Source organism: Quercus suber, unplaced genomic scaffold, assembly GCF_002906115.3.
Source record: "Quercus suber isolate HL8 unplaced genomic scaffold, Cork oak 2.0 scaffold_574, whole genome shotgun sequence".
Classification (NCBI taxonomy): domain Eukaryota; kingdom Viridiplantae; phylum Streptophyta; class Magnoliopsida; order Fagales; family Fagaceae; genus Quercus; species Quercus suber.
In genome coordinates, this window is record NW_027070019.1 from 481,885 (window position 1) to 494,687 (window position 12,803).

General features: G+C 34.1%; 1 protein-coding gene across 2 annotated transcripts; it reads right to left on the reverse strand.

Annotated features, from left to right (window-relative positions):
* Positions 1-526: 526 nt before the first annotated feature.
* On the reverse strand, positions 527-11,818 carry LOC111998878 (uncharacterized). Of its 2 annotated transcripts, none has more exons than XM_024030997.2 (9): positions 11,466-11,818; positions 10,780-10,898; positions 9,126-9,300; positions 8,555-8,613; positions 5,911-6,738; positions 2,583-2,720; positions 1,548-1,838; positions 1,352-1,408; positions 527-847 (listed from the first exon to the last, which is right to left on the reverse strand). In XM_024030997.2, the coding sequence occupies exons 3-9, from the start codon at positions 9,253-9,255 to the stop codon at positions 686-688; spliced, it is 1,665 nt and encodes a 554-aa protein (XP_023886765.1). In that variant the 5' UTR covers positions 9,256-9,300; positions 10,780-10,898; positions 11,466-11,818; the 3' UTR covers positions 527-685. The 2 variants fall into 2 exon arrangements, with proteins under 2 accessions (XP_023886765.1, XP_023886764.1); XM_024030996.2 differs by having other exon boundaries at positions 10,780-10,942.
* Between the last annotated feature and the right edge of the window lie 985 nt (positions 11,819-12,803).

Below are 12,803 nucleotides of genomic sequence, written 5' to 3' on the forward strand. Positions count from 1 at the left end.
TTTTAACCCAAAGTTCAAGGAATGCTTTTGCATTATTCCCTAAAGAAAATATGAATTTCTCTATTTTTAAAACTATACAAATTGCAAACATAAATTTCAAAACTAAACAAATTGCACAATAATAAGCTACTTATTATTGAAAATATCAATTTTCTCTATTTTCACAATAGAGAAAAGCGTATGATAACAACCATATCAAGTAGATAAAATCTCACCCATTTTCCCATGGAAAGGTGAATATTTGTTAAAATTCAAGTCATTTAACAAATTAAAATCCTATTATATAATATCTTGAAAATTATGAATTATATCTTCAATTTTTTTTTTTAAATGAAGATTGCATTTTTAGCAAATGAATACTATTTATCTTACAGATATAAATATCATCTTAGATAATATTACTTCCCTAGTTCAAGCAAAATTTCAAACAAGCTTACCTCAATGATGTGACCATTATATGCAATAACAGGTCCTACCTTCATCAATCAATCCACTCATTATGGTTCAAAAACAGAAATAAGAATGCTTTCATGGCAAGAGTAAATCTTTCATAAACTTCCTTTATGCCTATCACCAACATCCGTACAAAAGCATCATAAAACTGGATATCAAGGAGGCGCTTTATGCATACAGATTAGTAACTTTATTTTCATTTTAGACAGCTCAAATGGTATTATTTACAATGTTACAAGTACCCAGATCTTGTTTCGTGCAAATTTCTACTACCCATTATTGGTTTGGTTGAGCTAATACTTGTAGGAACCTGTGCATTCATCTCAGCAAGCTCTCTTACTTGTAGCAGAATTGATTCAGGGATGGGCATTGAAGTAGGCTTCCGGGAGTTCAACTATCATTGATCACAGAAAGAGAAACAACATAAGCTAAAAGCTAGCCACAAAAATTTAAAAATGAACCCTAATGGCTCCATAACTTTTCCTTTTTTGAAAAGTTGAAATGCCTCCAGAACTTCAACTGAGACATCCTGATTACGTTTTAAACAATGGTGGTATACTTTTTTTTTCCCCTTTCAATAAAGTAAGTTGTGAGAAAATGTCAGTAATTGCAGTGCCAAGCTCATTCAAGCACATACTGTAATACAAGACTGAGTGAGTAAAACCAATATATAGTGATTGTGGAACCCATTAAAATCTTGGGTTTTCTTCCTTGGTAAAAAGCATTAATTTGAAATTAAGAGAATGTGACGATGGCATTACACCAAGTTTACATAAAAGCTAACCTTAAGAGTTCAAAACTTGTATGCATTGGAAGAGGGCATCAGGTTGAACTGCCACCCTCCTCCACAAGCTACCCAAATTAAAGAATGTTGAAACTTAGAAGTGTGAAAGCTTACCCCATCATCTGGAGGAGTCTGTGCAAAGCTAGCTTTTAGTAGGTTCCTCCACTTGTCCTACACAATTAATTCTTTTGTCAACCTAAAGGGTATTTGGAAAGACTATCATCCAAAAACTTGCCTTTCATATCAAGATAACAATTTCAAATGAGTTAACTGTAAATTTAGGAAAAAAAGATTAATAGAGATTTTGTACCTTAAGATCAACAGATGTGCGATATGAATAGGATGAAAAAGCCAGTCGTTTGATCTCAGACCACCTCCCAGCTCCACACTTGGATACACCCTCAACCAATTTCATAACCTCAACAAGAGTCCAAGCTCGATGATGTTTCCTTCTCATTCCACCTTTTGCTGTGGGAACAGTTACCACATTATCATCTGAATTATCCCCAGACGAATCTGCCTGTGTCAGCCCCAAATTTTCTCCCCGTTCAAATCTGCCCATTACTGACCGCTGCCTATCTTTCTCTACTTCAGAAAAAAACTACGTAGGAAAAAGAACTTAATAGTTACCTATAAAATTAAAAAGCAATTAAATTTTAAATACAAGAGATTATACAGCGCTCCACTGCTCAAGAGAAACAGCATATCAGATCCAGAAAAGTAACCATTTTAAAAGAATGCACACAGCTTAAATGATATAATTGTAACCATCTCTTTTCGTCTCCTGCACCTATGAAATCCTTTAACAAACACTAGGTATAGCCCCTCCCCCCCCCCCCCTTTTCTCTCTCTTAATGCAGCAGTTGAAAGTCTACAAAGAAACTAAAACAAACCATGTCAGCTTCTTTATCTTGTTATCCATGGGGACTAATGCCATAACTACAGATGGCGTTTTAAGTTTTAACTTGCCCAAAAACAAGCATCATGGAATAGGACTGTAATACAATCCAGGTGAGAGGATCACAGTCAATCAAAATATGCGTGCTGTACTTTGGCGTCAACATGAGAGGCAGAAGAACATAGACTAGCCAGCATATTTACAAACTCCAAATAAGAAAATATTATAGCCATCAGAGTTTCTTAAATTTTAGGAGTTTTAGCCCTTGACAAAAAGGAATACTACACCCAAAAAATTTTAAAGGAAAAGTATTTAGAGAGGGGACATGGAAAAGAAACTACAAACCAAAAGATTTGCTGCTAAAATATTATACAACAGTTTTTCGGCCAGACAAAATGCCAATAACTAATACAAATTGTCAAGTGATGCACCCAAATTTGGTCTTACCGGCTGCTGAATCTGTTCTGCAGAAGATCTCTTTTTCAAAACTTTGTCCCTCTTATTATCATCTGTTTGAGAATTATGTACACCAAGGGCCTTCTTTACTAGTTTAGCTGCCATGCCCATGCTACTTGGATTGAATTTCTACCAGTTGACAATTGAACCACATCAGTTCTTGTGTAGTATAACAATTTCAGTAAAACAAAATAAAATCAAACTTAGAAAAACCATATTGGGTTAATTATAATTGCATACCATTAATTTTCTATCCAACTTATTGCAAAATCTAATCCGTCTTTAATTTTAGCATGACTATCAAAATCCTACACATTTGAATTTCCTAAGGCAAGTAACGAACTACAATACACACAACCCTGGAGCTCGTCCAATTCTTTTTCATAGTCCATGAGTTTCATATAGTAGTTGTTTGTCATTGGTAAGTGTTGTTTATCCACACAAGGAAATACCAATCATTGATTTCGGTAAGTTTCTTAATCAATTATGTTTCAATTACAAATTATTTACAAGACTTATTAAACAAAGCCAAGTGTTATTTAATCATGGCTTGTTTGTTAATCAAGGCAGAGGTATAGCTTCTTACTAAACAGAACCCAAAATCTTTCTGCACTGATTTCTTTTTTTCTTTTTCTTTTTTTTTTTTTCTTTTTTTGGTGATAAGATAAGTCAAAATCTTTACTTACTGCTGAATTCCTCCAACAGCTCATGGTTGAATAATCACAGAATTCAAATATGTTCATACAATTAGTTCAAAACACATAAGCAAAAGACTTATCAAAAAAAAAGAAAAAAAACACATAAGCAAAAGCAAGATATCTGGCATATAAAATGCAAATAAACAGATAATACCTTACAAGGAAGGTATACAAGGAAAATCTTGAGCACATTCCACCAGTTCATACAACAAAATATATCCCAGATATTTTCCTTAAAACAAATGCTTCAAAATGTTTGCCACGTTCTTTCATGACACTTTCAACTACAGTTTCATCCACTAATGATATATACTTTAAATACAACTGTGCATACTAGTGAAAAATGTATCCTAAAGTTGCATCCAGCAAACCTATTAGAGAGTTTCTCATTAGGTTTCCTAAAACAGAATTCTGGTGAATAATCAATCAGGAAATGGCAGACCAGTGTTCTTCCATCAGCAGGGATCATGGTAGCAAAATGTTATATTAAGCCTGCTAATGCACTGGCCATGAAACTGAAGCCATATCCTTGTCTCTTTGGCTTCCAATAACCAATGAACTTATTCAACATTATTCTTAGTACGACTATGCACTTGTATGATTATTGATACTGACACAGTTCTCCTAAATTATGTCTTAAGCATATTTAGATTGAATTAATGAGTTCCCCATCTTGAAGTCTCCCATGTGGATACCTCAGCTATGGTTAGCATCCAAGCTAGTTTCTCATTCTAACTCGTGTTGGCTTCTATTGTGTATTAAGATTTTCACTTTCCCGATATGCAAAATGAATCAGTCCCACTATTCTTTTACTCCCATTTCTTGAACAAAAGCTTCCCCATTTTTGTTTTTTCACATTAATAGCATCGTGCATAAAGTGGTACAGTGTCATTACAGAACCTAAAGGATTTTTTTTTTTTTTTTTTAAAAGATGAAGAACTTTCTTTTTTTAACTTAGCTGCGATATGGACAGAAATATTCATCATAGAAATATATATATATATATATATCATCCTCCAGGTGAATTGAATGCATGAGAGGATGCTTGCAATTGGAAAGCATTTATTAAAGAACAATTCTCCTTAAACAAGATATAGGACGAGCTGCTTCAAAGAGAAGACACTGAAGTCAACACATGCAAGGGTCAGAATACATAGATTTTAATTCATGAATCAAGCCATTTGGTATTAGATTTTTAACAACATTTTTCAGAGTTTAAACACTGAAAACTGTTGTTCCCAAAAAAACATGTTTGGTAGATAAGTTTTTTTAAGAGTGTTTGAGTTATGTTACTCAAAATATAGTGTTTAAACACTGATTTTAGAAAGCTCCTCATTCCAGTTTTCAAGATGCAAAAACTGTTGTTCAGTGTCATTTTTGTAATAATTAGAAATGCATGGGTCCCACTTTGATTAGACTACACCTCTATTAACTCTCTCTCCCACGCCATGTCAGCCCTACTCTCTGAGCCCTCTTTACTCTCTCTACCATCTCCATCCTTCACGCCAAGTAAATTCTGCAAACCCTAGCCTCTGCTGCTGTCCCTCTTGCACAACGGCATCCTTCAACTGGGTTGCCAGCGATGAGAATGAGTTGTGAGGGTTTGGGGTGGATGAAATTATGAGGAGAATTTTGGAGCTGCAGAGAACAATTTGGTAAAGTGAATGAAAGGGGAGAAGTTGGCAATGGTAATATCTGGACTCTCTCTCCTCCAATTAAAAAGTAATAATGTTAACTGGGTTGGCAGCTTTTTGTTAATTAAAACACACACATACCAAACACACAACTAGGTTTTTTCACACATTGAAACATGTTGTTTGGAACATTGTATCAAACACATTTTTGGCATTATGAGTACTATAAACACGTATTTTAACAACACTTTTAAAAACACAGTTTCCACATCATCTTGAACAACAATTCTTGAAAACCGCTAGCCTACTGAACATGCAGAAAGTTCAAATCCCCTAAATATTTAAGTGGGACAAATTACTTATCAAAAAAAAAAAAATTAAGTTGAATAAATTGTAGATCAGACAGTACAACAAACCAAAGAAAAATGGCACTTTCAAAGGTATAGATCATGAGAACCAATATTGAAAAGACGAAGAATAAAGAAAGAAAGAAAAAGAAAACAAATGACAAAAAGTGAAAGAAGATTTGGGAGAGAGGCAGATAGAGAGAGGGGAGATGAGAATATATTGCAAGCATGTATTTGACATCAATGATGATAAGTTACACACAAACCCAGTGGGTCTTAAACCCACGATCTCACCCTCCATGTTGCAATCTCAAGGAAGAAAGTGCAATTGAGATCAAGCTTGTTGGGAAATGATGATGACAGCAACGATAACCACAAAAAATACAAAGGATAATACGAATATACTAGAATGCCAACCCGCTCTTATTCCCCCGCAACCCCCAAAATATTATCCAAAACAATCATAAAGATGTGCGTGCATGTGGAATATGTACACATAGCAAACCAATGCCTGGCAGCCACTGGGGTATGAAAGAAATTAGAAATATATCATTTGCTTAGGAAACAGAAATCCAAAACTAAAAAAAATCAGATTACCAAGCCCCATTCATATTGCTCAGGTATAAAAGGTGTCACATACCATAAGAGCCATGACATTTTTCCTTGGCCGGCTTCTTCGGACCCGAGAAACATAAGGAACCTGAACACCAGATCCTCCAAGAGAGTCCAACCTGGTTACAACAATTCTCCCTTCTGAAGGTACATTTCTAACAGGCCTGACAGAAGATTTTGGAGACGTCTGTCCAGGTACAGCATTCTTAGGTGAAGTAATCAACCTTTGGCTATAATCTTTGGATTCTACTTCAGATAGTTCTTCAATATATCGCCGGGTGGGCTTCCGAATTCTTTTGGCAGCTCCCTGTTCTATGTGAAGATGCTCACTTCCACTATCAAGTTCTAAACTATGGCTTCTCAATTTTTTGCCTGAAGCAGTTTGATGATCTTCCATTTGGCTACCATGACTAGCTGGTGAACCTTTGCTGTTAACATCTGTTGCTCCAACTTCTGGATCCTGGGTGAAGGAACCATCCACATTCTTATTGCATTCTTCTTCACCTTTCGTCACTAGCTTATTATCTTTAATCGTAAAAGTTGTGGTTGATACATCACAAGAATTAGTCAATCCCATGGCAATCCTCCTTTTGAGCCACTGCTTGTCTTTGACAGTAGTCTCTCGCCCAAATGTTGCCTTAAATACTTCATGGAGCTCTCTAATTGATAGTTTATCCAAGCAAATTTCACCATTTAACTTGGAAAAATCAGGCTTTGAGCTAGAACTAGTAGGGATAGCAGAAGTTGATGATACATTTTCTATCGTTTTCTCTAGAGGCTTAGGGCACTCCACGGTGGTTCCAGATTGATTGATATCATTGTCATTCAAAATTGGCGCTGATGAGGGAATGATTTCCTGCAAGGGAATTTCACATTGAAGCTTCTCATCAATGCAAAAATAATTTATCATGCTAATCAGAACGTTAGCAGTGTACAATTGCAATTTACAAGCAGAAGAATGTTCATGAGATCCTAAACAGAGCCTTCCTTCACATTTGACCTTCGGCAACACCACCTCAATGAATTACAAGATATATTTATGGCCAAGAAGGATCCAAAGAAATTAATTACCACACATCCCAAAATCACACATTTGCACACATAGAAACACATAATTCAACACATGGAAGCATATACGTATGGATAAACAAATAAACCACTAAGAGTAGGAATCTGATAGAGAATAAAGAAAAAAAAAGTCCATAGCTCGCAAAATAGATATAAATTGTAAAGGGTACTGTAATTTAATCCAGTTACCCTTTCTTCCCCCACTTTTGGTGCTAAAATCATGCACAGACTGCACCATATCTTTGCTAATCCAAGTATGCCTATCTAATAAGCTCTAAAAAATTATAAATTTTCCACTGCCATACACTCCACAGTCCACCTTATCTTATGGTAGGAAGAGGTGGTGTTTGAGCTAGAGCTCATTGGCCTTTGTCTATCTGTTGGTGCAGTACTTAGAAATAATCTAGATATATCCACAAGTCCAACATCCAAGTTTAATTATTTCCATTATTATTAATGTAACCACATTTAACTACAGGTTGAAGTTATATGTTGATCCAAATAAACAAAATAACATCACATAAACTCAAGTATTATGTGTTATACTAGCAAAGAGTTGGACAATTTTAATTGCCCATTTCTACATCAACTTATGGAACAGAACTTCAGTCTTTTACATGTTAAGCATGAAGGATAAAGTCTGCGCTAGAGCTTTTATTTTATATATACATAAAATAAGTTTTTCACGAAAAGAAAGGCATTGTTTTTCACCAAAATAAAAATGCATAGCCTCCCTACATTTGTGGAGGGTTAATTAGAAACTGATCTTTTCAGTTACATAACACAAACACTTTTATTTTATTTTATAAGTAACGTAATTTATTGCAGAAAAGCTACCTCATGTGTGAGAGCACCTAAGGAAGCTGGAAAAAAAAAAATCAAGTATTACAAGCAAAGAAAGGGAATCATTTATCAAAAGAAAAAAAAAAATGAAAGGGAACCACAAAACTCTATAAGAGTACTACCATCACTAAGACCCATTACATTCAACAACTCTCTAAGTTGGCTAATAAAGGAAATCTTCATAACAGCCTACATAGTTTCCACAAAACTTCTCAACAATAAATTTATAATATTAAATATTCAGAAACAGACATAAGCTTTCAAACAATGCAATCTAGAAAATAAAATTGGCTCTAATTAAAATGATAAAGTTGCAACAAATGCAGGTAAAAAGTGTGCACTGCAATATAAAGTAACAGAGTTTTGATTAAGCTTATAAGCTGGCTTTTTCTTTTAAGCCAGCTTATGTACAGCTTCTTAAAGCCTTACTTTTTTCTACGCATATCTGTACTTTTATACAGCTTATATTTAAGCCAAAGAAGCCAATGAGCTATCCCATACACTAGTAATTTAACAAAAAGTTGAGAATAAGTTACTTCAACCATCGCTATTTTACCTACATTACAGTATCAAAATTACAAATAAAAAAATAAAAAAAGGTATGTAATGGTGTAGCAACATTAATGCTATAACATTCATAACAACTGGTTATGGAAACAGTCATACAAGTATTATATATATTCAAGTATCCATTCAGTCCTGAAACATAGAAGGAATCTACATACCAAAAGAGCAAAATATTAAAAAAGGCAAACCAATACCTCAGGCCGTGCATTTAATTTACCAGCATCAGCTTCTGAGTTCTCCAACTTTAACAAACCTGGCACATATTGCTCATTCAGATACTAAAATCCAGATGGAACCAGAAACTAAGATGAAAAGCATAAGTTTCCACATGAATTAGTGGTACTAAGTTGCTGAAAAGGAAAGACCTTTAGTGGTACTGGACTGCCAGTAAGTTTGGAAAGCAACCCAGCAGATATATATATTTACACAACATCTAAATTACAGTTTAAAATATATATATATATATATATGGATGAGGTGTACCCAAAACCTAGTTCCTCTAGCTACCAAAATGGAATCCAACCTCATGATCAATAGTAATCAAAATATAATCCATCTGTACAAAATATTTAATTTCATAAAAGAAAACCAATTTCAGAAATATAAAATCCAGAATGTTCCAGCCTAGTCATTAAGATACAGAGTTCCCTATCCCACCAGTATGCAAAGTACACAATTTGTATCCATCTGCTTTAAATTGTTGTTCAAAGAGGTAATAATAAAACAGAGGAAGAAGAAGTAGTAGTAATGGTAACACAAGCTAACCTTCTGTGCTCTCTAATTGAGTCTTCTCAGAGGATGCCCCTTCGTCAGATATGTGCCCTACAGTCTGCCCACTGTCAGCAACATCATGCATTTCAGTCTTGTCATCTTCAAGAAAATCCTCAACCTCCATTAATTCATCATCTGTGGCAGGGACTAATCTCCCATCTCCCTCAACCTGAATATCAGATAAGACACAAGAACATATTTAAATGCAAAATTAGATGAAAAAATACTCCACATAAATGAGATTAACATATAATAATTTTTCTTTTTAAATGTGCTACCAGCCCAAAATTGGAAGTTGGATATCCTATTTTTTAACATACTACTTGTGTAGTATGGTTGCACACCTTTTATGTTTCTTTCTATCAATGAATTTTATTACTTATCAAAACTCTCATTTTCTGTCTTTGATAGGTCCTTTATGAAAGCAAAATCATTATGACTTAAATTGCTTCACCACTAATTACAAAGACAAACAAATAATGCGTTCAATATAATTCATCCACATTTACTTTAAGGCTATAGAAAGTGAAGAAAAGGATAAGGAGTGCAGAGATTTGAGCCTATCTTTCTTTGGATGTGATGTGTGTTGGCTCTGTAAAAGGACGAGAGAAGAGAAAGCAAAATGGTAACTCTCTCTCTCTCTCTCTCTCTCTCTCTCTCTCTCTCATGTGTGCCCACAACCCTTTCTACTTGTAAAAGAACTGCACAGTCCCACATGCAATTTGCATAAAAATCACAACAGGCTGTTGAAAATGATTCCTCTCTTTATCCTCAAACTGACAGGAACAGAGAGAAAGATACAAGTATCATCCTTCAGTCGATTCCATTTTGAGATGGAAGTGTATAGTGGCATGGCTAAATCTCTCTACAAGTAATGGGGACCAGCACCAGAACTTTTATGTTTTTAAGTTTGAACAGAGAAATTCCGAAACATGCGGAGAAACCCAAATTTTTGTGACAAGCAGATGCACATATCAAAACTTTCACTTCAATGCAACACATTAGTGGTCAAAGCAAAAGAAATGGAAAAAACTGTGCTTAGGATAACATGCAGGGAACAACTGCATTTAAAGAGCTCTGATCTTTAGTTTTGTCCTTATTGGGTTCTCTCAGGTAATGCCTAGTACAGTGTTCAAAAAGATGTCTTTCTGGACGGGTAGGTGTCGAAGATGGAAAAGGCCCACTAGCTTGGAAATCAACTCCCAAGTGTTTGGACTGAATGGAATGACAGTGCTCTTGAGGAACTGCAGCCAACCAAGTACATTGGTTATCTATCTCACCTTCCTTCACTGATATATCTACTTTGGATTTTATGATTATTTCTTCTTCACACCAATAACATTAAAGACTATGCTCCGAGCTGAAAGGCATAACATTGTTTGCCTAATAAGCTGCTTCTACATGCATTTAGCAGGATATCACATAAGAAGAATCCTTTAACATTCAACATTAATTTCTCATATAAACTAATAAACAAAAAGGTGTTCTTTTGCATTTACATCTCAAGAAACCCCAATTCAACGTTTTTCATCCCCAACGAGAAAAACCAGTTTCCCCTCTCAATTTATCCATAAATAGAAATAATAACAGCAACAAGACACACACAAGAGTGCGTGTGTGTGTGTGTATATATATAAAAGAAGTATACCCGGACAAGTTTGTAGACAACTGGGTCGGCAATCTGCTTTGGTGAAGAAAGGGCAGAGCTACTCTTCTCAACCCCAGTTTCCTCAACCTTCCCTTCATCATTTCCCTCAACTCCAACCACTGTTTCCATGGAAAATCCACCACATGCAACTCAAATACACAAACTGAACACCCAAAACAGATAAAACAAACAAAAATAAATAAATAATTCAAAGTGAAATTTTTTTATTTTCTTTTCAAAATTAAAACTCCATCCATCACAGGCAGCTCAAGCATAAATACAAATAACAGTAACAAACAAAAACAAAAATAGTATCTCAATTGCATATTCATACCAAAAACAAACCCCATGATTCTAATAACTATAATTCACACTAAAACCAAATTTGTTTGATTTATATACCACTAATTATCAGTCCACAGTACCAAAAAATACATTAACAATTCCCAATTTTTTAGAAGTTACACTCTCAAAAACTCATACCCACATTGCAAAAACTCAAAATTTCACAAAATTAACAACTAAAACAAACATGAGCATGCTTCAAACACCACAAATTTCAATGCAATAGTACAAAAGACCAAAATTTACTATTAAAAGATTGCAATTTGAAGCTTAATTGAATAAGAAATGAGACTAAAACAAAGAAAAATTTAATGGGTATTTCAATTTATGGAGGCCCTCACCATAGGATTAGATGACCCAGGTGACTTTGGTGACCGAGTTGACTCAGTCCTTGCAACTAGGGAGTGAAACCCACCGATTCCAAATGAGTTGGCAAAAGGGTCTGAGACTGAGTTGTGAAACCGAGTTGGCAAATACAGAGAGAGAAAGAAACTTATGGTCGAAGTAATAGAATTGTGGGAATAAAAATATAAATATAAATAAAAGTATTTTTGCTTTTTAGAGAGAGAGAGAGAGAGAGAGTGAGAGTGTGTTTGTGTTTGTGTTTTTTGTGTGCTGTGTTTTGTTTCTGGGCTTTGGCTTTAGTTGCTTTTGCAGTACGCTGTGTTTACTATTACTATTATCATATGGTTCGGAATCCAAATGTAGTATGAGCTGGATTTGAGAGATAGGAGTGGAGTCCGGGTGGTTTTGGTTTTGGGATAATGCATATTTGGGTTTGGCTTAGGTTTCTAGTTTTACATGAATCTGATAAAGGGACCATAGTCCATATATATTTCTTGTTAAAAAAAAAAAATTTAAGGTTAATTATAAGGGTAGTTTTTTTAATTTTATTTCATAGAGTTTCAACGTATGACATTCGCTTTGATGATTATATTTATTATCATCTAATCAAAACACCAATTAATTTTTTGTGTAGACAAAAATCGAATCTCAAATATATATATATATAGAGTTAGGTTTGAGTTACACATGGTGTAACTCTAAGTAATGTTACACCACTCAATAACTTGTTATTAAATTAATATTTTGAAAATCCAACCGTTGAATTACATGTTTTATATGTTCTTAACATGCATGCCAATTTTCATATCAATCGGATGCTATTTACCATTTGATCTATAAGTTCATTTTTTATGTATTATCTTAAACTACAAAAATTTGAAATTTAATAATTGATTGATGACATGACTATTAATCTTTGATCATCTCAAAATTTTGCAAACATGAAAAATATATAAAGATAATGTAATCTAACGGTGAATTTGTCAATATTCGCATTCAATTAAAAAATATTGAGTGGTGTAACATTACTTAGAGTTACACCAGGTGTAACTTGAACCCAACCCATATATATATATATATATATGAGATGGGTTCAAGTTACACCTGGTGTAACTTGACAAAAGTTACACCATTTGTAGACCGTAAATTTGCAATTGATCTAATGGTTAAAAAAAATAGCATTAAATGCTAATTGACTTATATCTCATTCACTTAATTAATAGCAATTTTGTTTCTCTCTCCTTATTTATTATTTAAAACTTTTTACATATATTCCTTTTTTTGCCAATGACTTTACAAATATATTTGCAATACTTTTTTGTTTTTGTTTTTTT

What these genes read in the sequence shown, in the direction of transcription:
- LOC111998878 (XM_024030996.2), bottom strand. Translation starts at nt 10,908, where the DNA reads ATGGAAACAGTGGTTGGAGTTGAGGGAAATGATGAAGGGAAGGTTGAG. An exon ending in TCAATTAGAGAGCACAGAAG is followed by an intron (nt 8,614 to 9,125) that starts GTTAGCTTGTGT and finishes AATATGTGCCAG; the next exon opens with GTTTGTTAAAGTTGGAGAAC. An exon ending in GCACATCTGTTGATCTTAAG is followed by an intron (nt 1,409 to 1,547) that starts GTACAAAATCTC and finishes TTAATTGTGTAG; the next exon opens with GACAAGTGGAGGAACCTACT.